At 38.3% G+C, this 23,263-nt stretch overlaps 1 protein-coding gene across 1 annotated transcript in view; it reads left to right on the top strand.

The window, feature by feature from the left end:
• LOC119780456 (Golgi apparatus protein 1-like) overlaps nucleotides 1-22,703 on the top strand; it is a 49,005-nt gene extending 26,302 nt beyond the window's left edge. Inside the window, exons 9-25 of the mRNA XM_038280521.1 lie at nucleotides 376-497; nucleotides 726-827; nucleotides 1,199-1,352; nucleotides 4,507-4,734; nucleotides 4,902-4,964; nucleotides 5,280-5,393; nucleotides 5,743-5,831; nucleotides 7,625-7,742; nucleotides 9,117-9,209; nucleotides 10,369-10,506; nucleotides 14,325-14,448; nucleotides 14,555-14,697; nucleotides 15,472-15,573; nucleotides 16,518-16,625; nucleotides 16,759-16,879; nucleotides 17,001-17,107; nucleotides 21,471-22,703. Coding sequence (XP_038136449.1) covers nucleotides 376-497; nucleotides 726-827; nucleotides 1,199-1,352; nucleotides 4,507-4,734; nucleotides 4,902-4,964; nucleotides 5,280-5,393; nucleotides 5,743-5,831; nucleotides 7,625-7,742; nucleotides 9,117-9,209; nucleotides 10,369-10,506; nucleotides 14,325-14,448; nucleotides 14,555-14,697; nucleotides 15,472-15,573; nucleotides 16,518-16,625; nucleotides 16,759-16,879; nucleotides 17,001-17,107; nucleotides 21,471-21,638 — 2,094 coding nt within the window. The 3' untranslated portion in view covers nucleotides 21,639-22,703. The remainder of the gene's footprint in view (nucleotides 1-375; nucleotides 498-725; nucleotides 828-1,198; nucleotides 1,353-4,506; nucleotides 4,735-4,901; nucleotides 4,965-5,279; nucleotides 5,394-5,742; nucleotides 5,832-7,624; nucleotides 7,743-9,116; nucleotides 9,210-10,368; nucleotides 10,507-14,324; nucleotides 14,449-14,554; nucleotides 14,698-15,471; nucleotides 15,574-16,517; nucleotides 16,626-16,758; nucleotides 16,880-17,000; nucleotides 17,108-21,470) is intronic.
• Nucleotides 22,704-23,263: the final 560 nt, after the last annotated feature.

The following is a 23,263-nucleotide window of genomic DNA, read 5'->3' as shown; positions in this document are numbered from 1 at the left end:
AATAGAAGAAAGAAGCTTTTATATTTTTTAATCAGTGAAGCAAAGATGGCCATTTACCTGTCCCGTAAAGACAGACTGCAGGAGGGACCTCACCTTGATGCAGTTGCTTTGTTGGAAGTGCAACGTTAAAGCCAGAATAAGGCTGGAGTTTCTCTTCCACACAGCCACACAGAACATGGGGGATTTTATTCAGCTGTGGGGTTTTAACATCATTTTATGTACTGTGTCAGATGAAGGACAACTACAATTTAACAAGCTCCTCATTTAACGGTTTTTAGCTGACACTTGTTTTACATCAATCATTGTTTATATGTTTTGAATTGTGTAAATAAAGTGTTGTTAAAAGTCTCTGATCTCTGTCTTTCTCGTATTTAGCTTCAGGCACTGATCCAGGAAGCAGACCCAGGAGCTGATTATCGTATCGACAGGGCGCTTAATGAGGCCTGTGAATCCGTCATCCAGACAGCCTGCAAACATATCCGCAGTGGAGACCCCATGCAAGTCCTTTTACATTGTACCTTAGCATTGATTTTACAATGTTAAAAGTATCCACTTTTCTGATGTTCTTTGCTTAGAATCTGTACAACCAATACATCTCTTTTTATTTCGGTATTGAAACCAAAGGTTTTCTTAACTGTTAACTAAAATAAAGTATAGACAAAGAACATTTTACCTCTTGAAAAGGTGGATCAGCAGTAACTATCAAATTTGTTCTGATGCTGCAGGATATTATCTTGTCTGATGGAACATCTGTACACCGAGAAGATGGTGCAGGACTGTGAGCACAAGCTGCTGGAGCTGCAGTACTTCATTGCCAGAGATTGGAAGTAAGCTGCTGAAAGTGATTCAGTTAAAAACAAAAAGTTTCAAGTTAAACTAGTGTGACAGAAAAAACAAAATGTTAACATTCACAGCTAAAAACAATAATTCTCAAAATAATCTAGTTGTAATTTTCTCCTTGTATGTTAAGGACTTTACCTAGATTGAATAAGTCTAGGTTTGATAACTTTTTAGAGTAAAAGTACTTGATAAATAACTAATTAGACTAAAAATAATTGTGGATATAGCTTGTTTTTAATGTGCTGTTGGTAAAGTGCATTTAGAGGAAGAAATAAAGGCACAAAAAAATAGAATTTCACAGTGATGTGCTCAATCAGAATACAATTGTATTCATGATGCAATGCTGTGTTTTTTTTAGGCTTGATCCAATTTTGTATAAGAAATGTCAAGGCGATGCAGCTCGACTCTGCCACACTCACGGCTGGAATGAGACCACTGAGACGATGCCAGCTGGTGCCATCTTCTCCTGCCTGTATCGCCATGCTTATCGCTCGGTGGAGCAGGGACGGAGGGTGCGTATACCATGCCATCATAGACTCTCCATTTGAATATGCCTTTGTAGGAATCTTTCATCCACACTTAACAGATTACATTTTAGCAAAGTGAGAATATATCTTTAGCAGCTTCTGCATCTAAAGGCTGATTTATACTCAGAAACCAGGTCGTCTGCGTGTGTCGCAGTGAATGCAAATGTGCCTCCGTCCCTTCCTCAGACACTCTGCTGCACCTCTACAAAATTGTAGGTGACTGCAGACAAGGAGGCTTCTGATTGGTCAAATCTACATCTGCTCTACACTATCTACATGTATTTCCTGTTTGGTACCTTACTGGCTTATTTTGTTTATATGACCACCATTGTGGAAAACAACTCGTGAAGATGGACCAGTTAGAAGAGTGAGGTGCGCGAGAACGCTGGGACCCTTTTTCCACCTGGATCCCCGCTCTTTTGTCGCCCTCATGTCCCCCACTTCCTCACTGCCTCGGCCGTATCTAAACCCACGGCTAGTTCATGATATTCCCTCTTGGGTTGTGGCGTGGAATAACATAGCACAGACCACTCTTCAATATTGGGCATAAATCAAAAATATTTGCGACAAGCTCACAGCGACACACTGCTGCGGGAGGATAACCAGCCCTTAGAGCTGTAACCCGGTATGTATCAAAATGGGGAGCTCGTAAATGCAAACCATGTTTTAATAACTGTTGAGTCAGTTTCTAATATAGGTGCCTATCGATCATAATTGGCCTTATATTATAAAAAAGAAAGTTATCAAAATTCGCAGATCAGTCGATGGCCAAAACCGATCCACAAACTTTGCAGAGGCCCACCCGCATTGCATCTCTCTTTTCCTTCGCACTGTGGAATCCTGGCAGCAAATCCTAAGCACTGTCATTTTATACTTTGAGAGTAATATGAAGTTTGCATCTAGCAAGGGAAAAATTCCTGGAAGGTCAAGCATGTCAAAAAGCATCAATACAACGTGACATTTAAAAACAAGCACTTGGCAGGGTATGAGTTATCGAGGCACAGTGCTGAAAAAAAAAGAGACTGAGTAGATGAATGGACAAATGCCGACACTCTCCTCCATGAGCAGGATAACCTGAAAAATGATTTAATTAATCAGATAAAGCACCAGTATTGGGTTCTACCAACAACTCATGCTACTGGGGCATAAATATTACAAAGACGTAACGTCGTTCATGCTTAACCAGAATGTAGAGACACACAGAGAAAGTCTCCTTAAAGCTGCAGGATGGATCTTAAAAAAAAAAGAGAAGTTTTGTTATGTCCGAACATGATGCATATAATTTGTGGGAATAAAAAATAAACTCCTCTTTTTCTCCTTCCCTGTGTCCAAAGAAATCCAATTATTTTTTTTTCCTCACTCACTCTTCGACAGTGCATGACAGTTTTTGGCAAGCAAACAAACCAAACCGCCAGACTGTCAGGCAGTTTTGATGTAGCAACTTCTGATTGTTTATTTGCATTTGACCTTTATGTTTTATTTTTACTTGACATTATTTTATATCAGCAGTTTTGTGATATTTGTATATGATAATAGTTCTATATGCATACAGTGAGGAAAATAAGTCTTTGATCGCCCCGATACTGCAGCATCAGAACAAATTTGATAGTTACTTTCCAAGTTCTTAGAAATCATGGAGGGGTCTGAAATTTTCATTGCAGCTGCATGTCCACTGTGAGAGACATTATCTAAAAAAAGAAATATATATAATTTTTGTTAACTATTTATTTGTACGATACAGCTGCAAATAAGTATTTGAACACCTGTCTATTGGCTAGAATTCTTAGTGTTAGTCTGCTTTCATAATGTCCACTTCCACTCTATTTATTATCCTAAATTAGAAGATTTCTAAGTGGAAGAACTTTCAAAACAGCACGGTGTTCAAATACTTATTTCCTTACTGTAACTGGTTTGAATCTGAATTAAATTTCATTTGTCTTTTTGACGGAATACTTGCTGTATTAAGCCTGCAAGATTTTTTATGTTTGTTTAAATTGGGTAATTTATAAACCAGTTTTGCCCGATCACATAGCCAATTGTAGCTTTTAAACCCAAATCAAAAGGTTAGCAGCTAATCCATGCGATCGGCAGTGATCAGCCCTCATGGGTGCTGAGGATAGGTGGCAAAAATCACGATTGGAGCATCCCTTGTTTCTAAAAGATTGGTACCTCCATTTTCTTTATTATTTTTAAATACAGGTATGATTATGAGGCTGTAGTGAAAAAAAACAAATAGCGTCTAAACTTCTAACAAATATTTTTGGAGTTCTACATCAAAGCAGGAAATCTTTGCAAAAAAAAAAAAAAATGAATATGCTTTGGTGATACATTAAGTAACATTGATAATAGTATGAAGACCAGACTATGATTATTGAGTTAAGATATTAGAAGACATCTCTTTGTAAAGCAGACAGAGCCAAACAATGCAGACACAACAGTAGTGTGTTATCTGACTGCTGTGTCTGTAAAGTGCTTTGAGATCATATGTGTAGTGAATTTGTTCTATATAGATAAACTAAATTGAATTTAAAACCTATACACATATTTTGTTTTCAAACTCCACTGAAGTTTATTTCACACTTCAGGTTGCAACAAAACAAACTACACCATCTTTACAGTGGAACACTTTTGTGTAACTGTATTTTTTTCATAGAAGATTCTTGCCTCTGTGCAAAATGGAGTGAAAACATTGAACAGCTCCCTGAGAATTTTTTCTTTGTACTTTAATCCTCCCATCTTTTCAGTGGCTGTAGTGAGCCTGTTTGTTGCTGCAGATCTTCTCAATTCTGGGTTGCAGTGTCACAACTGTCCATTATGCTCAGTCAAGCAAGCACTGTTTTTTTTTTTTTTTTTTCTTCATTCATCCATACTGCTTCCCGCGCCCCCCCTGCAATGGCATTGCACCCCCCCTAGGGGGCGCGCCCCACACTTTTGCAACCACCGACTTATGCATTTAAGAGTAAAAATCATACAATAAATATGTTACTTTTTTTTTTTTTTTAAATAAGCTGTCCTCGGTGGGTTTCTGTGCTGGGCATTTCCAAAAACCTGCACTGGAATGTCATTGTTTGGCTTTTTAAAAAAATAAAGGTTGTTATCTCAATGCTGCTGCTCTTTCTTAAACTGATTTCATCCCCAGCTCTCCAGAGACTGTAAGGTGGAGGTGCAGCGGATTCTCCACCAGAGGGCGCTAGATGTAAAGCTTGATCCCGAGCTGCAGAGGCGCTGCATGTCCGACCTGGGGAAGTGGTGTAGTGAGAAGACGGAGTTGGCCGGCCAGGAATTGGAGTGTCTGCAGGATCATTTGGAGGACTTGGTGTCTGATTGCAGGGAAGTGGTGGCAAACCTGACGGAGCTAGAATCAGAGGTACGCGTGTCTCCCTTAACAACAGCAAACTGATGCTTTAATCAAGTTTAAACTTATTAGAGCCATCAAGCTGGAAATTTCAGCAATTTAGTTTGCAAGACCTGCTGCAGTGGCCATGTTGATCAGTAAGATAATATCTGGTTAAACACCCTACTTTCCATCCTCAGGATATTCAGATTGAAGCCCTATTAATACGAGCCTGTGAACCTGTAATTCAAGCGTACTGCCATGTGAGTATACATTTATAAATAGATCTTTGTACTTTCAGAAGGTTTCAGGATTTCCATGTTAAAATATATAATTTTAGAATTTTTGAAATAATTTAAGAACTCATTTCAGGATTTATTTAGTAATTTATTCTTCTTTAGACTAGAATCATTTTCTGTGATTTATTTACACGAACTTCCTTAGTCTTTAACATGGCTTTCAGTAATGCTAATAGAATAAAACTACTTAGAAAATTGTTTATCTCATGAATAAAGATTAGTGCTGAATGTTATTTAAAATGCGAAATCCTTTCATTTTTTCCTATTTCCATTTGTCAGGAGGTGGCTGACAATCAGATCGACTCTGGTGACCTAATGGAGTGTTTGGTTCAGAACAAACATCAGAAAGAGATGAATGATAAGTGTGCAGTGGGAGTCACACACTTTCAGCTGGTAAGAGTTTTGGTAAACCTGCGTCATAAAGCTGCTGTTTATGCGGTTCTCACTTTATTTTGCCTTATTCTTTCATTTAAATCATAGGAATTTATGAAATCCTTGCGTAGGTTCTTAATTCCACCTGATTGAACCGATCACCTGTATAATATCAACTCATCATTTTCATCAGTCTTATTTAGTTTAATCCTTTCTTAAGTTACATGTAGACCTTTTTTTCTACTAAAATCTCTGATTTGTGGGTTCTCTGTGAATTTGATGTGTCCGCTTGGCTGTAGAACTGAAGTTGAAGCTGATTTATCTGCTGAATCTCCAGCTAACAGACCTTTCTTTCTGTAATTTTCTCCAGATTCAGATCAAAGATTTTCGTTTCTCATACAAGTTTAAGACTGCCTGCAAAGAGGATGTCCTCAAGCTTTGCCCCAACATTAAGAAGAAGTGAGTCAAACTTATTCCTCTTCTCTTCATGTCAGCAGCACATGGTTATTGTAGAAAAAAGCTAAGGAGAAAGGTTAGACATTGATACTGGGAAAGGTCTTTTCCTATGCTGAAGATGTTTATTTTTTTATTTACTTTGGAGCTTTTAAGAATCAAATCCATTTCTTTCCTGAAAGTCCCTCCATGTTAGAGAGGTTGGTGAGTTGTGTTTTCAACAATAATTTCCCATTCCTCAGCTGAACATCTAATCTCCAGCTCTTTCTCCTATGGTCCATGAAATTCTTCACATTGTATTCAAATTGCCCAAGCTAGATATCATATTTATTATAATAATCATAAAATTGGTTATATTTACTAATAATCCCAATATTTATTGTTTTTCAGAATTAATAGAAAAATTGCTTCAGTGATGTAACTTTAACAAAGTTAACAAAAAAATGGTTTGAGGAAAAATTTCTTCAGCTTTTTTTTAGATTTTAGATGCAGCCCGATATGTTTGGATATTCACTTTTTGGCTGGTATCTGACTAATTTCTAAGATTAATATCAGCTTAGGACATCCCTAACAACAAAAACGGGAGTAAAAGGTCTAACAAAATAGAAACCGTAAACATAAACATCAAGTCTACATGCACCTCAAACACGGTTTCCCCGTCATGAGGCGTGTATTTACATAGTATCCTCGAGCAAACCACTTGGGCATTGAAGTGAAGCAGCCAGCAGGGAATTTCTCACAGAGAAAGCAGAGCGATGGTAGCAGAAGTTGGAAAATCTGAACATCTCTGTGAAATCATGTCGCAGCAACTAATCAGGGACTGTTTGTGACCTAGGTTGAAAGAGTGCAGCTTTTTAGTCAGAGTACAATACAGAAAAAAATATGTTAACAAAGAATGAAATAAGGAATGCTCTTGAGAGGTTTGAAGGTGGCTTTTAATAAAGCTGTTTTAAATGAGCCCTAGAGGGAGTGGTCGTTTTCCTCCAGCATAGAGCCTAGCCAGCTGCTGCCTCTCCCCGGCACTGGTGCTCTCTGCCCAGCTGGATACAAAGAACTACAGCTGAATCCAACCGTCATTCAGATGCAGTATGGAAACGTTGTTTTTCATCTCCAAACGGGTCCCATCTCTTGAGAATCGGGCGGACCCATAGAGTGGATATAGAAACTCAAGCTCCGCCTATTGTATGATGACTGCTGTAAGGGTGATGTGCATCTGAAATGCACAGTCGTGAACTCCGGGCGCGGCTGGCATAAATAACCAACAACACCATGTTTGGTGTGAATGTACCCCGATTCGCCTGTATTGTAAATCTTCAAAGTGTTTGTAAATTTTAAATCCAATAATAACCTAATAACAATAAAAATATATAGATCAATTTAAAACCTCTTAACATAAAAAAAAAAAACTTTTCTGTTTCATTTTTAAATTGTGGAGCTATATCTGATATTAAACAGATAAGTCTGTTATTATGGATCATTATACAATGTAATTTAGTCATATTATTATTTCTAGGGTTATTGCATCACTTCATATGAATATGAATGTTGTAAAAGTCTGGAAAGTTCCAGTGCAAATGAATGATGGGGAATTTTGTAGGTGTTTGACATGACAGAATCCTTTTACATGTTTTTAGAGTCAGGAAAGTATTAAATGATTTTAGTCATGGTTAAAGCCATACTGACTCCTTTTTAATGGTGTGTATTTTTCTTAGATTTATCTGAAGATGCAGTTACCAAGCAGTGCTACGATTTTCCTGAAAAGTTTTTTTACTAAACAGATCAAATTGTTTGTCGTTTAGGGTGGATGTTGTTATCTGCCTCAGCACCACAGTGAGAAACGACACCCTACAGGATGGCAAGGAGCAGCGAGTTTCTGTCAAATGTCGTAAACAGCTTCGAGTGGAGGAAGTGGAGATGGTATTTTCACTGATGCACTATTGATTAGAACCAATATATCATGTAACCTGACTTACTGAGCATTTTTGAAGTTATAACCAGTTGATTTAGCGAATTTTTGTATGGACTTGTTTATGTTATATTATGTTACCTATTTTTGACCAGAGATGCACCAATCCATTGTGTTCCGATCTGATACTGATACCTGGGCTGAGCGCATTAGCCAATCCAGATCCACTACTGTTGAAGCATACGTTGCCATGAGAGTAAAAGCATTAGGCTCGACATAAATGCTGCTTAAAAAAGATATCAAATAAACACTGCTGTAAATGTTTTATAGCTGCTGTGCCTGCCCTGCATAATGGCATAATTGACGTCGCAAACGTAGCATTGTTTGATAATAATATCAAAAAGCAATGATTGACAAGAATGCTGTATCAGTGTAATTCATCTATCTGATCCAGCAACTTTTCAATATCAGAGTTGATATGATATTAGGGATGCAACTAATGATTATTTTGCAAATTGATTCATTTGTTGATTATTTTTCTCAATTAATCGATTAATAATCAGATAGATTGATTCCTTAAAAAAGATTTTCTATGAAATTAAACCAGGTGAAACTCAAACTTTCGCCCTGTGGAGCTCTGGATAGAGCATATTGACAGACAATTTTTTTTTTTTAATCTTAAATGCAAATGTTACATTTTCTTATTACAATTTTGTTGTAATTAATGCTTTAACTGGGTCTGTCTGTCAGCTAAAAGCATGTTTTAGAGTCTCTATATTCCAGTTAACGATTAATTGATGACTGAATAAGTTGACGATTATTTCAACAGTCGATTAATCACGATTGATCTGATTAATTGTTTAAGCTCTTTATGGCATTGTATTGGATCAGATCGGTGCATCTCTATTTGACATGTTTAGGGTTTGGCTTAGATCTATAATGTGAATTACTTTTTGGAAAATTAATAATGTGAGTCAATGTAAAGTCAGCAAATACACAGAAACGAACAAACGGGTGTGTGTGGGGGGGGGGTGGCGGTCTAGTGGTTAGTTCATTACTCTTGGTATCCAGAGGTTCTGAGTTCAAGCTCCACTCCCACAGACTGTCACTCCGGCACCCTGAGAAAAGACCCTTAACCACCCGAGCACCGCACAATGGCAGCCCACTGCTCCCCAAGGAGATGGGTTAAATGTACAGAGTTAATTTAGTTGCTCTGTACTTTTGACAGTGTGATGACAATAATGCTCTGGAAAATGGAAAGCCAGTGGTTCACCCTCTTAAATCAGTTTTAATTTTGCGTATGTTCTTGTAAATTAGATCTGCTTGTTGACAAATAGGTTTCATTCTGTTGAGTTTGTCTGTGAATCTGTCTTGAATGTTTGCAGTCAGAAGACATTCGCCTGGAGCCTGAGCTGTATGATTCCTGCAAGCAAGATATCAACCGGTTTTGTCAGAATGTGGCCTTTGGTAACGCACAGGTCAGCAGCAAGATGCATACTAATTACTCACTATGAACACAAACAGGACATTTTTTCCACTTTAATTCAGCGTGGATGTAAAACTGTAATGCTGACTAGTCTGCTGATTATTAGAGGTGTGATAATAGATGCAGTTGTCAAATGTGTAAAATGTGTTTAGGAGATTTTAACATTGTTCAGCAAAATGAAGTGAGAAAACAATATTTTTTTATAGGGATGCACGATATAATCGGCCCCCTATCGGTATCGGCCTGTATCGGCCTTAAAACTAAATATCGGACATCGGCCACCCCACCGATATTTAACCCGATATTTGATCAGCTTCTGAGTTTCTAAAGTCTAAAAAAAACTAAAAATAAATACTACTTCTTCTTCTTCCTCAAAAACTTCTTTTTTACAGACTTAAAAACTTCTAAAGACGAGAGAAAAAATATTGATACATTAAAATATCACAATATCTTCATATGCTGATATATTGCCATTTAAAAACACCATATCAATCTCTTTTACTAATGAAATATTGCTATATGTCATCGTTATGCTACGAAATCCCCTGAAAATTTACGAAATTTTGCCATATTTTTATATGTTGATAAATTGACGCGGTTTCTATCTATTTTACTAACAAAATCTCACAAGAATTTGCAAAATATCACGAGAGTTTGTAACAGAACAATGAAATTTCACGAGATTTTGAAAGTAAAATAGATCGATACCGCGTTTTTAAAAATCAATTTGATATCAGCATATGAAAACATATTTGAGTATATTATTTTTCAAAGTGTCAGAAATGGATAACAAAACTGTTATTTTCAATGACTACTTATTTTTGTCCAGCTTTAACATCAGTATCGATATCGGTTATCGGCTGCATCAGTTTTAAAATATCGGCATATCGGATATCGGCCAAAATCCCAATATCGTGCATCCCTATTTTTTTATAATGGGTTTTCTTTTTTTCCTCTTTTTTTTTTTTTTTTTTCTTTTGCTTTGCAATTCTTGCAGTTGTACTATCTTTGTTGTTTAGTTTGGGTCTGAAACGGTTTCTTTTAATATCCAACACTTTGGTTACATTCTGCTGCCATTTTTATCCACCATTTCCTTTTCCTCTATTAAGCAGTCAGTATCTAAACTTTGGCTTAAATCCATCCCTCTGTAGGTGGTTGAGTGTCTGAAAGAGAACAAACGGCAGCTGTATCCACGCTGTCACCAAAGGATCTTCAAGCTTCAGGAGGTGGAGATGGTTGATCCTGAACTGGACTACCAGCTGATGAAAGTCTGCAAGCATATGATCCGGGTAGGCCAACCAGCAACATTAAAAATGGGTCACCACTTTATATGACTTATTTGATGCATTAGAATAAAACAATACTGTTTACCCAGCTATATTTATTAATTTGATAAATGTATGTAGTTATTGCCATTTTTCAAAACTGAATCAACGGACAAGCAAGAGTCTTTTTCCCACAGCTCAGAGTGCAGAGATGGGATTCTAGGGACAGGTCTTAGAAGTTTGAAAATATGAGGGCCCATGTGACAATTTATACTCATTTTATGCTCCTTAGTGTGTTTAGGTACAGCTACACCTGATAAAAAAGAAAACTTTTTAGAAGTTACACTTGAATAAGCCTGTTTTCATAGATAACTTAAAGGAATTCGTATTTTTGGCTTTAAACTTAGATATTTAGATATTTTGCGCTTAAACAGTATAGACTTGGTTTGTTTTTCATTTTAAATGTAAGTAATCTTATTCCTTTGTCACATTGTCTTACTTACCTAAGAATCAGATATGTTGTGCTATAGCTTGAGACTAATTGTGGTTTTAGTTTAAAAGCTCAGGTTTGAACCACAAAAGCTTAAACTTGAAAAAACAAGAAAAAACAAAAAACATTCTGTTAAATGTACCACAAATGAAAAACTATGAAGGACCAACTCTGCCATATTTAAAAATAAATACAGAAATAAATAAATGTTCAATAAATGTATAAGCATACAATTAATTGCCAACAAAAAAGTGAGACATAAATGTATATAACTCTTAATTAGCTTCTTTATTTATTTGCCTTTGTAATATTTACCTTATTTATTTTTCTGTCCTTTATAATCTTCAACTTTATTTTTTAATTACTTATATTTTTAAGTATTTATTTATGTGCATGTTATAATATTTTTGTCTGTTTTATTCTTCCTTTGTATTTTTTTACCTTAGTTATTTCCTCGCCGCTGTTTATTTCTCTCTGCCCTTTTTACATTTCTCTCTGCCCTTTTTACATTTCTCTATGCATTTCTGCCTCATTATGCAAATGAGGAGGGGGTGTGTCCTAGAGAGTCAACTTCTGCTCATTGGTTGGCTTGGCAGTCCATCTTCTTAACTCACAGAGCTCAGAGTACTAAGTTAAATGTTCTCTTTTCTGTTGCTGTTGTTCAATTAAAGTATGTTTTAAGATTATTTGAGATGAGAACCTTATACTTTTAAGCATCACCATATGGCCCATTCACAGATTTAATGCGTAATTTAAAAGAAAATGTGACGAACTTAAGAGGACCGTGGCAACCAGCGGAGCTCCGAAGCTGACGGCAGCCAGACACAGCTATGCCGAGAGAGGGCCGCTGCAACAAAAAATCGCCATCATCACCAGCGATTCTTCACACACGGCTATTCCGAGAGAGGGCCGCTGCAGATGGGCTGTGGTTAGACCTGGCTGCCGTCAGCTTCGGAGCTTTGCTGGTTGCCGCGGTCCTCTCAAGTTCGTCACATTTTCTTTTAAATTACGCATTAAATCTGTGAATGGGCCATATGGTGATGCTTAAAAGTATAAGGTTCTCGCCTCAAATGATCTTAAAACGTACTTTTATTGAACAACAGCAACAGAAAAGAGAACATTTAACTTAGTACTCTGAGCTCTGTGAGTTAAGAAGATGGACCGCCAAGCCAACCAATGAGCAGAAGTTGACTCTCTAGGACACACCCCCTTCTCATTTGCATAATGAGATAGAAATGCATAGAGAAATGTAAAAAGGGCAGAGAAATGTAAAAAGGGCAGAGAGAAATAAACAGCGGCGAAGAAATAACTAAGATAAAAAAATACAAAGGAAGAATAAAACAGACAAAAATATTATAACATGCACATAAATAAATACTTAAAAATATAAGTAATTAAAAAATAAAGTTGAAGATTATAAAGGACAGAAAAATAAATAAGGTAAATATTACAAAGGCAAATAAATAAAGAAGCTAATTAAGAGTTATATACATTTATGTCTCACTTTTTTGTTGGCAATTAATTGTATGCTTATACATTTATTGAGCATTTATTTATTTCTGTATTTATTTTTAAATATGGCAGAGTTGGTCCTTCATAAAAAACCCTGAATAGTTAGAAATTTAATCTGCCTAGGATTTTTTTGCAACAATTTGGCAGAAAATAACAAGCACACAGCAGATCAAATGTTTGTGTGGATTAACAAATATTTTACACAAATAGTTTTTATAAATTCAAACTTATTGATTAAACATTACGTTTTTTGTGTGCATACCCAGTGTGCTTTAGTACTAGTATTTGCATTCAGCATACTATCCAAGCTGGTAACACAGTGATACGTTTTAATGAGGGTTTTTTTGTGTGTGCAATGGCTACTTTGTGCACAAGCAAGGTTTTTTATATGATGCCCAGACAGAGTGAGACTGTCAGGAAAAGATACTGGTATTTCTTTCCCAACTAGGCCCCAAAGCATGTTTTAACTGTTCAGTTGTTTCAGCAGAGTTCCTCTCAGAATATGCAGACAGAATGTACCAAAAACCACCTCAAAGATGACAACCAGTAAGTTTGTAAAGATGTCGGCTAGGGCCGCCAAATTCTACACAAGATAAAGGCCCAACCATAACTGATGGTAGCTGGGAAATGACAACAATACAGAATGGGAGCAGGTTGACCAGATTACTGCTAACTGCCATTAATTTATTCTGTAATAATAAAAAACAATAATATCCATTTTTTTATTCTTGCAGAAATACAGATAAATCAGACTCTACTATCTCAATACAGAGCATGGAACATTTCTTCAAAATTAAATTTTTAAAAATTTGCGCTCCACTTGAAATGCTCAGTACACAGATGAACAACCTTCTGAAGTTTTGCAGGTAGATTTCTTTCAAAGATAAAAGTCTGAAGACTCAGCGGATGGATTTTATCAGATTTTTTATTTTTTTTTTTTGGTTTATACAGATATTAACAGAGCACCTGGTGCTCTAATATTAGCTTTATCTGTCTGTAAGCTCCAGGTCTGTGAAAAGAAAGATGGCGCCTGCTAGTCCGCGGTCTCTGATAGCCATGGTAGTGGCTACTTCCCCTTATAATGTCATAAGGGGATTTGTTTTCAAACATAGCACTTTGAGCACATATTAGCTAAGAGCTGGAGAAAGGCAATGATAGAGGTGAAAGTGTTTTTTTGTTTAACCTCAAACAGAGGCTTCAGGACACATATGACTGTTACAAAATGTTTATAATCTGAATTTAGCATAATATGGGACCTTTACCTCTTAGTCAAGTGAAGCTAGCTTGCTAACAGGAGATGGTAAACCATTACCTTCTTAGCAAGATGAATTGTCGCAAGATTTGTTAATTTACAAACTACTAAAAATGCATCTTGCCAGAACCCAATAGATATATTAGCCTCAATGCGGAAATGTTTCAGACCAATGAAATGCAGTAACGTGTGTGACATCAACACGTCAACCAGAAACAGAAGACTAAATTAGAACAAACATGGCTGTGTTGGTTTTAGCCTGAATAGCTGCCATTTCCTGACCAGATTCTGTAAGAGTTTGATTTACAAATCAAGAATGTGATACATCACAGGAGCTACTGCTGCTGTGATTGGCTAAAAGCTCCACATGGGAGGCAGGTGCGACTTGGTGACTTATGTCCCTCCCTTTTTCAAACACTATCCAGGTTAGGTAAACCATGGCATATGATATAATTCACCAGCTCTTCACGTTGGTAATTTATTTCTGGCATTTTCTAACCAAATTTGTATTTTTGCAATATAAATGAAACTGTGACCACCCAACCTCACTCACTTTGATATATTTTGTTTTTGTTTGTTTTTGTTTAGCGTTTCTGTACAGAATCAGAGGGGAGGAATGTTCTTCAGTGCCTGAAGCAGAACAAGAACAGTGAACTGATGGATCCGAAGTGCAAACAGTTGATCACCAAGAGACAGATTACCCAGAACACAGGTTCTCACACAGCAGCTGTTCTGCCTTTCACCTCTCAATCTGAACCCAGGATGTATCTGCTCAGAAACATGGAAATGTAACAGTTTTTTTATGTGTGTGTATTCAGACTTCAGATTGAACCCGGTGCTAAAGAAGGCGTGCAAGGCTGATATCCCAAAATTCTGCCAGTCCATCATCAACAAGGCCACAGCCGACACGGAGCTAGAGGGTCAGGTCATCTCCTGCCTGAAACTCAAATATGCAGACCAGGTTAGAGTCATGACATGGATGTTTGATTCCCTTTCTCTTGCAGTTATTAGTCTATTTATTTGGCTGGCCCAGAACCAACTTTCAGACAATATATTCGTTTATTTCAAAAGCTGCAAGATTTCTGTTTGTGAATCTTGAAAATTCTTTAACATGACATGCCTGCATCAAATTATAAAAAAATTGTTCTTAGTTATTCATAGCATGCTGTCAATGGCAATATCTCAATGTCTGTTAAATAGTTATATAGGGATTGCTGCTATGCATTTGGCTCTGATTATATACTCTCGTACGGTTAAAAACCACTTGACAGAGTTTGTGACCAAGTTTAATCACAGTTGATCTGATCATAAGAGCGAGTTTTGAAACTGAGTTTAAATTCATTGTATGTTTTCTTTTTCTGTCTCAGAGTTTGCCTTTAGTGGGTGATGCATATGGTACTTGTAGGTGAAAAAATCCTTTAACACAAGTTTGCAGACATTTTCACAGTCATGCATTTTTAATAATCTACTATTTTGATATGTGTGACAGTAAAATAGTACATGTTAAACAAATGTGGTTGATATTTCACCATGGAACAGCTAGGATGGTCGGGAAAAAAAATTTATTACCGTTGTTTGGAAAGATGGCCCAAAACTGTAGAGCCACACACTATTTGTAGTTATTAATGTATCTTTAAAGAAAAAGCAAAGTAGTTCTTTGAAAAATGAAAACTTTAATCTGCAAAGACTGACAAATCTCAAAGGTTTTCCTGTTTCTTGACTTCCTGTTTTGCAGCGTTTGTCTCCTGACTGTGAAGATCAAATTCGAGTAATCTTGCAAGAGTCTGCTCTGGACTACAGACTGGATCCTCAGCTCCAGATCCACTGCACACAGGAGGTCAACAGCTTTCTATTAAAAAAGCCTTATTGCACTACCATGTTTAAACTTGATTACTTCACCTCCTCTAGTGATTTGTTTTCTGTATCAAAAATAATTACATATTGTGAAAAGTAAGGGATTTGCTTTGAGTCATGTAGTTTGCATTGTAGCCATATAACCCTCAGTGGGAGAAAACAGCTTTAATTATAAACTGTTACTAGTTTGATAGTAGGGCTCGGCATGGTTCAGTTCTTGCACAGTTCTGAGATACCAAAAAGCGCATGAGCAGACCGCGTCCTCTCCTTACAGTCAGCCTACATACTCTTGAAATTCAAGACATTCATAAAAATACTAGTTTCCCTACCGTGTGCCACACAATTTCCAATGACGATTCTGCTTAGCAGTGTGATGAACCTCGAAGTCCTTGTTTCCTGCGTCTGTAAGCCCTGATTAGACTATTGTCTGTCGTATCCACTTCCCAAAAGCCGACTCTGTCAAATAAGTTCACCAAAGGCTGCCTTCTTCACCTGGCTCTCTGCAAACAACGAAATATCACAATTATAACCAAACTTCCTGAATGTTACTGGCACCGCTATGTTGATTTGCATATTTACCTCTAGAAAGCGGTAGTACCGTAGATCGTCACTAGGAGGCGAGGAACCGCACTAGCGTGATGTGTAAACGGTCGTAAGGAACCAAGCCCGGCACGGTTAACTCATCCAACGTCAGCACGAATCGGTTTACAGTGTGGAGTGTAAATGGGGCTATAGACGCTGAAAATTAAACCTCATGCACCCCCTCAAATAGCTAGCTGTAAAGCATTAACAGTTGAAGTTAAGGATCAATCATTATCGTCAACTTGTTTAGCGTTTCTGTTGGAAGATAATGATGCCGGTCGTGTGAGATTTGCTGAACAGACAAGAGGTCATGTTTTGTTAATCAGTGTTTTATTGTGTGACTAGATTTCAAGTCTGTGTCCAGAGGAGGCTGCAGCTCAGGAGCAAACTGGGCAGGTGGAGGAGTGCCTTAAACTCAATCTTTTGAGGATCAAGCAGGAAGCATGTAAGAAGGTAAAAACTGCCACACTGACAACGTATAGTGTCTGTCTATATAAGTGTTATGCACGACGTTACACTTCACCGTATCATTTTGTAGTATTGTTTTTGAACTGCTTTTTTTAAATAACGTCCCTCTTGTTTGCAGGAGGTACTGAACATGCTGAAGGAAAGCAAGGCGGACATCTTTGTTGATCCCGTGCTTCACACAGCCTGCGCTCTGGATATCAAGCACCACTGTGCTGCCATCCCACCTGGCAGGGGACGACGTAAGGCTTTGACATCTCTCTTACTAGAAATTCTGAAGATATTAGGGGAGCATTTGCATCATCATAAATTCAATTACTAAAAAGTAATTGCATGAGATTTTAAGACGGGTCTCTTCCTCAGAGATGTCATGTCTGATTGAGACGCTGCAAGACAAACGTGTTCGTCTGCAGCCAGAGTGCAAGAAGAGACTCCAGGATCGCATTGAGATGTGGAGCTTTGCTGCCAAGGTACAGTATATATCATTCTAAAAATGATAATCTTCACTGTCCACAAATTTGGTAATCCTCCTTTGGTTTGACAGCGTAGTTAAAAAGAAAAAAATTATAAAACCCTTTATGGTGGGTTCAGACAGAAGGTGGTGATTTCCATGAGCCCCGCAGGGAGTTCACCGCCCTGCACTTCAGATGCAGTATTTAAACCCTTGACCACCTCATCAAATAGGAGGAGCTTCAGCTGCGTCAAGCTGACACCCCACTGATGTGAAAAACCTCAGCAAATAGACTGAAGGGTTATTGCATCATTAGTGCACGTTTGTGCATTCAAAATCTTAAAAATGAAAAAATAAATAGCAAAAAGATCACATGTGCTGCTGTTTCGGAGATATTAAAGATTCTATTTTAATTATCCCCCCCATTAAGCTCAGAGTTGGATCAAAATGATCTAGCCTACTTTTTCGGTGCTACCTTATTTCTGCAGGTAAAACTATTGTTTGTCTTTATTTGGTTTTTAAGATAGAATAATTATTTTTAATTATGACCCATGACGCCACAATCCCAGCAGACATCAGTGCTGCACTCGTTCCTGATATAAAGTTATTGCATGACATCACATCATTCCTGTGCTGGTAATGAATATAACAGTGGGCATGGTTACCTTATTTAAAGGCTGGAATGATTGTTTGATATTTAGTACATTTCCTGCCTCTCAGACCCTTCATTGGACCTGTCGTTACCCCTGGCAACCCAATGTTATTTCCTGTCTCGTCTGCATTTCACATAAGCACAGGTAAAACTTATCACGGACCGCTGCTAAATTGTTCTCTATGAACAACTTTTGAATCACCTTGGAGAGACCATCATTTTTTGGATAAGCTGAAAAAGCTCTGAAAAAGAGTCTACTTTGGTTCATCCAGACACAGCATCTGGATGACAGTCGGATTCAGCTGGGCTTCCTTGTAAATCTACCCGTATAGAAAAAGCACTGATGCCGTGCAGTGGGCAGTGACACTGTGGGCAGTCTGTGCTGGAGGTGAGGATGAAGAACAGTCGTTCTAGGAATAAATAAAATGGCTTTTTTTTTTAACCAACCTTAAAACCTCTTAAGAGCATTCCTTATTTTTACATTTGTTTACATTATCTGTCTATTTATTCTAGTCCCTTAATGGTTGCTGTGCTGCGATTTCAACTTCAGAGATCACCACTCCACTCTCTCCTTGCGGTGCTGCTGTTATACAACACCTCAGCTCTATCTAGTTAAACATGAGGTGAAGGAGGAGCGGTGAACACCCTCACCGCTTGGGATTCACCACAGTTTGCATAGGGATAATATGTGAATCCACCACCCTCACCACAGAAACCGCTCTCTGTCTGTTTGCACCTTTTCATTGAACGATAAGAAATAACAAAAAAAAAAAGACACAACCAGTAAGGCGTCAGAGAGATCCTGGTACAAGTGTGGAAGCTTTGTACTTTTTTTCACCAGGCAGTGACATCAAACAAAGTTCTTTGCTCAGACCTCAGGGCTCCACTGGATAGATGCTCCCAAACATCCACTGCAGCTCTGCATGCTATGGAACCAGTGGAGAAATGACGCTAAACTCCTCACACTAGAAAGTGAAGACAAACAAGCTCTCAGCTGTTTGCACAGACCTCAGGGTTTTACTGTTACATATTTTAAGTTTGTTCCGGAGGTGTGGCTTTTATGCATAAAGTGGATAGTTCTAGATCAGGCACGTCCAAAGTCGGTCCTCGAGGGCCGCTGTCCTGCAGGTTTTTTTGAGTTTTTTTCTGCTTCAGCACAGCTGATTTTCATTGATAGCTGATTAAGAAAATTTGCTGAACTGCTATAATCAGAATCAGTTGTGTTCAAGCAAAGAAACCTCTAAAAACCTGCAGGACACCAGTGGTCCTTGAGGAGCCACTCTGGACATGCATGTCTAGATGAAACAATGTCGTTCCTTCTACTGAATATTATATATATATGATTAAAGATATTGAGAGAATTAGACTCATTTTTCAGTGTATATGCAACACTAGATTTGTAGATACAATGATGTAAACCTGTTTTTTTGTACAATTAGGTATGTTTATGCTTAAATGCATACAAAAATAAAAACAAATATCGAGTCCAAATAAAATCGCAAACTCACGATTACTTCTGTGCATACAATTTGACCAAAAAAGTCCACAGGTTGCAGGATACACACAAAGATTACTCACTGATACAGTTAATCAGTGAGTAAAAAAATAATGGATTGATAAATTTCTAGATGGAGAGAGATTCTGTTCACATTTAAACATATTTGGACCGTCAGAAATAACTATAGATAAAAATATGAATAAAAGACATGTCTATGGTCAGCACGAAATTAGAATGCAGGCAATCATTATGCATTTAAAGCAAATGTTTTCATGCTTATGATATATAAATAATTTTTTGTCATAACTTTTATCATTAGTACCTCCAATTACATGGCTGTTAGGGTTGGGAATTGATACGATTTTCACGATTCCGATTCCCTTATCGATTCTGTGAGTGGATTCGATTCCTTATCAATTCTCTTATCGATTCTGTTAACAAGGAACTTGGTAAGTGCACAGTGACATTCATCTACCTTTGCCTGAGACATTCTGTTTCTGCCTGCCTCGGCGAAAACATAAGGCAGTGAACGGGAGCTGCCAGCCTCTGAGCCAGCCAAGCTACCCGTCTCGTCTCAGTCATCTAAATCTAATGGAGAAGGCATCCGTTTAATGAAGAAGCATTACTGTACAATTTCAGGAAATAAACTCATCTCCCCTGATTTAAATAAATGAGCGTCACCTTTCTCTTGTTCCCTAAACTGCGGAGCAACTTCGTAGCATGTTTAACAACCCCAAAGAGAGGCAGGACATTCATTTATTTCCAGAAATGGCATATCATTTACTAGGAACCACATTAAGCACAGCCAATGATAGAAAACTAGCTACTTACCACCAGAGCTGGCTTCCATGCTGGTCGTAACTTTAGCTTCTGTCCGGAAGGCATCAAAAACACGGCATTCGTAAAAATGTATGGCATGTTGTGTGGGCAGCTGTTTCTGCATGTTGGATGTATTTCCTCCCATGGATGTAATTACCACTTTACATCCAAACTTTCGATCAGTTTATCTGATGGGACGCCTTTTTTTTGTTTTGCTTTTCTAGACTTATGCCTGGTCACGTCGTACTTGCTTACTGAATGCCGTCTGCGTAACTTGCGTAAAAAAAAAAAAAACAGACTTAACTTGCGTAGAAAACGTGGCGTGAGTCGTGCTGTCCAGCGCTGGGCTGCCTGGAACCGTTAAGAGAGTCATTAAGCGAGCTGCCAATTGATGCCATGGAATTGGAACACACTGAACCGGTTCTGAACAGGAACCGGTTTTCGATTCCCATCCCTGATGGCTGTGAACATTTTTTGTTCTTGTCAGCAGAACACGCAGTCTGCTCATTTTAATAGGCAAAACTGAATCAATTGCACCATAATCTTTGTACAGCACCAAAAACCTGCCCTCTTATTGCATTTACTAAAAAGTTATTGCATGTTAGTAATATGCTGGTATTGAAACGTATTCTGTTGTTAAGACAAGTGCTTTATCTTATTGAAAGGTAATTTAAACTCTTTGTCCAGTCATGCTCACATGGATTAGTTCCATCAGTCTTACTAAACCTTTGGAACAAAGTCTAGCTTTTCTTTAGCACAGCTTATCAATCTCACGTTTTTCAATCAACTTGACTTTCTTTCTCTCACTGCACTATGTTTTGCTTTTCTAGACTTACGCCTGGTCACGTCGTACTTGCTTACTGAATGCCGTCTGCGTAACTTGCGTTTAAAAAAAAAAACAGACTTAACTTGCGTAGAAAACGTGGCATGAGTCGTGCTGTCCAGCGCTAGGGGCGACAGTGGCGTTGGATGTGGGAGTTTGCCCTGTAATCGAAGGGTTGACGGTTCAAGCCCCGACTCCGACTTTCATTGTCGTTGTGTCCTTGGGCAAGACACTTCACCTGCATTGTCTACTGATGGTGGTCAGAGGGCCCGGTGGCGCCAGTGTACGGCAGCCTCGCTTCTGTCAGTGAGCCCCAGGGCAGCTGTGGCTACAATGTAGCTTGCCACCATCAGTGTGTGAGTGTGTGTGTGAATGGGTGAATGAATGTAGTGTAAAGCGCTTTGGTCAAGTCTCCTAACTTGAATAAAGGCGCTATATAAGTACATGCCATTTACCATTTACCTATGAATGTAAACCACAGCTAAGGCCTGTAAAAAAACCAAACAAAAAAACAGCGAGTTTTACCCACAGTGCCATTTTGACATCAAAAGCCCTTTAATAAAACTGTCCTTTCTCTAATTCTCCTCCAGATGCCTCCTGCTGAGGGCCTGTCAGACCTGGCCAAGCAAGTGTTGTCCTCACCATCCAAGAACTATATCCTGACTGTGATGGCTGCAGGTGTGACCCTGCTTTTCCTAATCGGGATGGTTTCTGGCCGATTCACTAAACGAGTCACTCAGGAGCTGAAGAAGAGGTAGACCCCGCCTGGTGATCAGGAAGTGTCCACAGGAGAACTGGCCGCCTCTGAGGAGTTCCTGATGCTCTCACTGAACTCCCATTTTCCCCATAGAAGAGACACTGAACGCCTGCAACATCCAACCTGATTTGTCTTCATCGTTTTTTTGTTTCTGCTTTTTGCTCTTAACTGCTGCTGGGAAATGACATTACGCTCTAACCCTCACAGAAACGTGGCTATGACTTTCCAAGCCTCAAGAGACGGCGCTTTCCTTTCAGTTTATTCTTCAGATTTTTGGTTGGATGAGTGTTGCCTCCTTATGAATTCTATCCGCCCGCCTGGTGTACATGCAGTATTTGTCTCATCTCCTGCTGATTTTTGGGGAGGAGGTGGACATGTCTGAAGATTTGAGGGATAACCTCTCACAACCAGCAGAGAGGTGGAGAATAAAACTTTCCAAAGTGTAAATGTGTAGAAAGTGGGATGGGATAAGACCGACCTATAAAGTGGGTTAATGACTTTAATATTTTGATAATGAAGCTGTGTTCTTTGGCATGAGTGTGTGCTGTCTTTCTGCCCCAATATTCTTTTCAGTTGTATCTTTAACTAGTTTTGGGGGGGCCGGGGGTTATTGTACTTTTTTTTTAAGCCATGGGACTGCAGGGCAGGTGAGGTCAACCAACCAGCCACCTCTTAACTGAGCAACATTTGATTAGAAGAGGAGTGAAGACTTTTCGGTCCACCCTGGTCACCCGTGTCCTCCTCTGTGGCTGCCAGCTGTACTTGCTGGTCCCAGGTACCTATCGCATTCCTTCACATAGCAGCGCAACTTCCCATGTGAGAGCAAAAGAGGCTGTATTTCTCATTTTTACTGTAACTGGTTTGGTGCCAGTTGGTAGAATGGGGGATCCGTCCAGACAGGTTGAGAGCATTTTAGACAAAAAAAAAAAAAAAAGTCAAAGAACTAAAGACAGATCAGATTATTTTAAAGATGTAAACAGTTTGTGTAAAGATGTTACTGGAATCATTGCACAGTTTTTCTTCTTGTTTTTCTAATATCAGTGACTATAAATGTTTTTATACCTTTATTTATTGTTTACTCTGTTTTTTTTTCCTTTGATTTGAATGTTCTCTCTGCGTGCCTTTTTTTTTCTAGCATGACCTTTAGCAGGAAAGAAGAGACAGAGGTCTGAATTCCTGCAGGCATCATCATCATCATCCAGTAGCTTGGCATATTTTGGTAGATTTTGAACAGTCACTGAATTTTGGCATTAAAATTCAGTTTGTGTGCAGGAAGTGGTGGGTTTGGCTCTGTGGCAGCAAAAGTATCTGTATCAAACGTATTTTTGATTTAAAGCATTAACTTGAATCACTCACAACTTAACATCCACATGTTGAAAACAGCTAATCTAGATTTCCATTAATAAAACAAAATTTGAGAAATTCATACACTACACAGGTTTAAGTCAAGGTGGCTTTTTCTGTCTAGTTTATCCTGACTATCAGTAAAATGATCTATAGATGTTTTATTTTAATCTTGCTGCACTTTGATGCCATTCCGTAGATTAACATGGTTGGTGTGCTGATTTCAACTTGGGTGTTTCCTTAAGCTCTCTGGTCTTTCTGGATAAGGTGTGTATGTCTGTC

This window comes from Cyprinodon tularosa, unplaced genomic scaffold, assembly GCF_016077235.1.
Source record: "Cyprinodon tularosa strain WSP-4 unplaced genomic scaffold, ASM1607723v1 ctg160, whole genome shotgun sequence".
Taxonomy (NCBI): Eukaryota; Metazoa; Chordata; class Actinopteri; order Cyprinodontiformes; family Cyprinodontidae; genus Cyprinodon; species Cyprinodon tularosa.
Note: the sequence above shows the minus strand (reverse complement) of the source record. Positions and strands in the feature narration are given on the sequence as shown.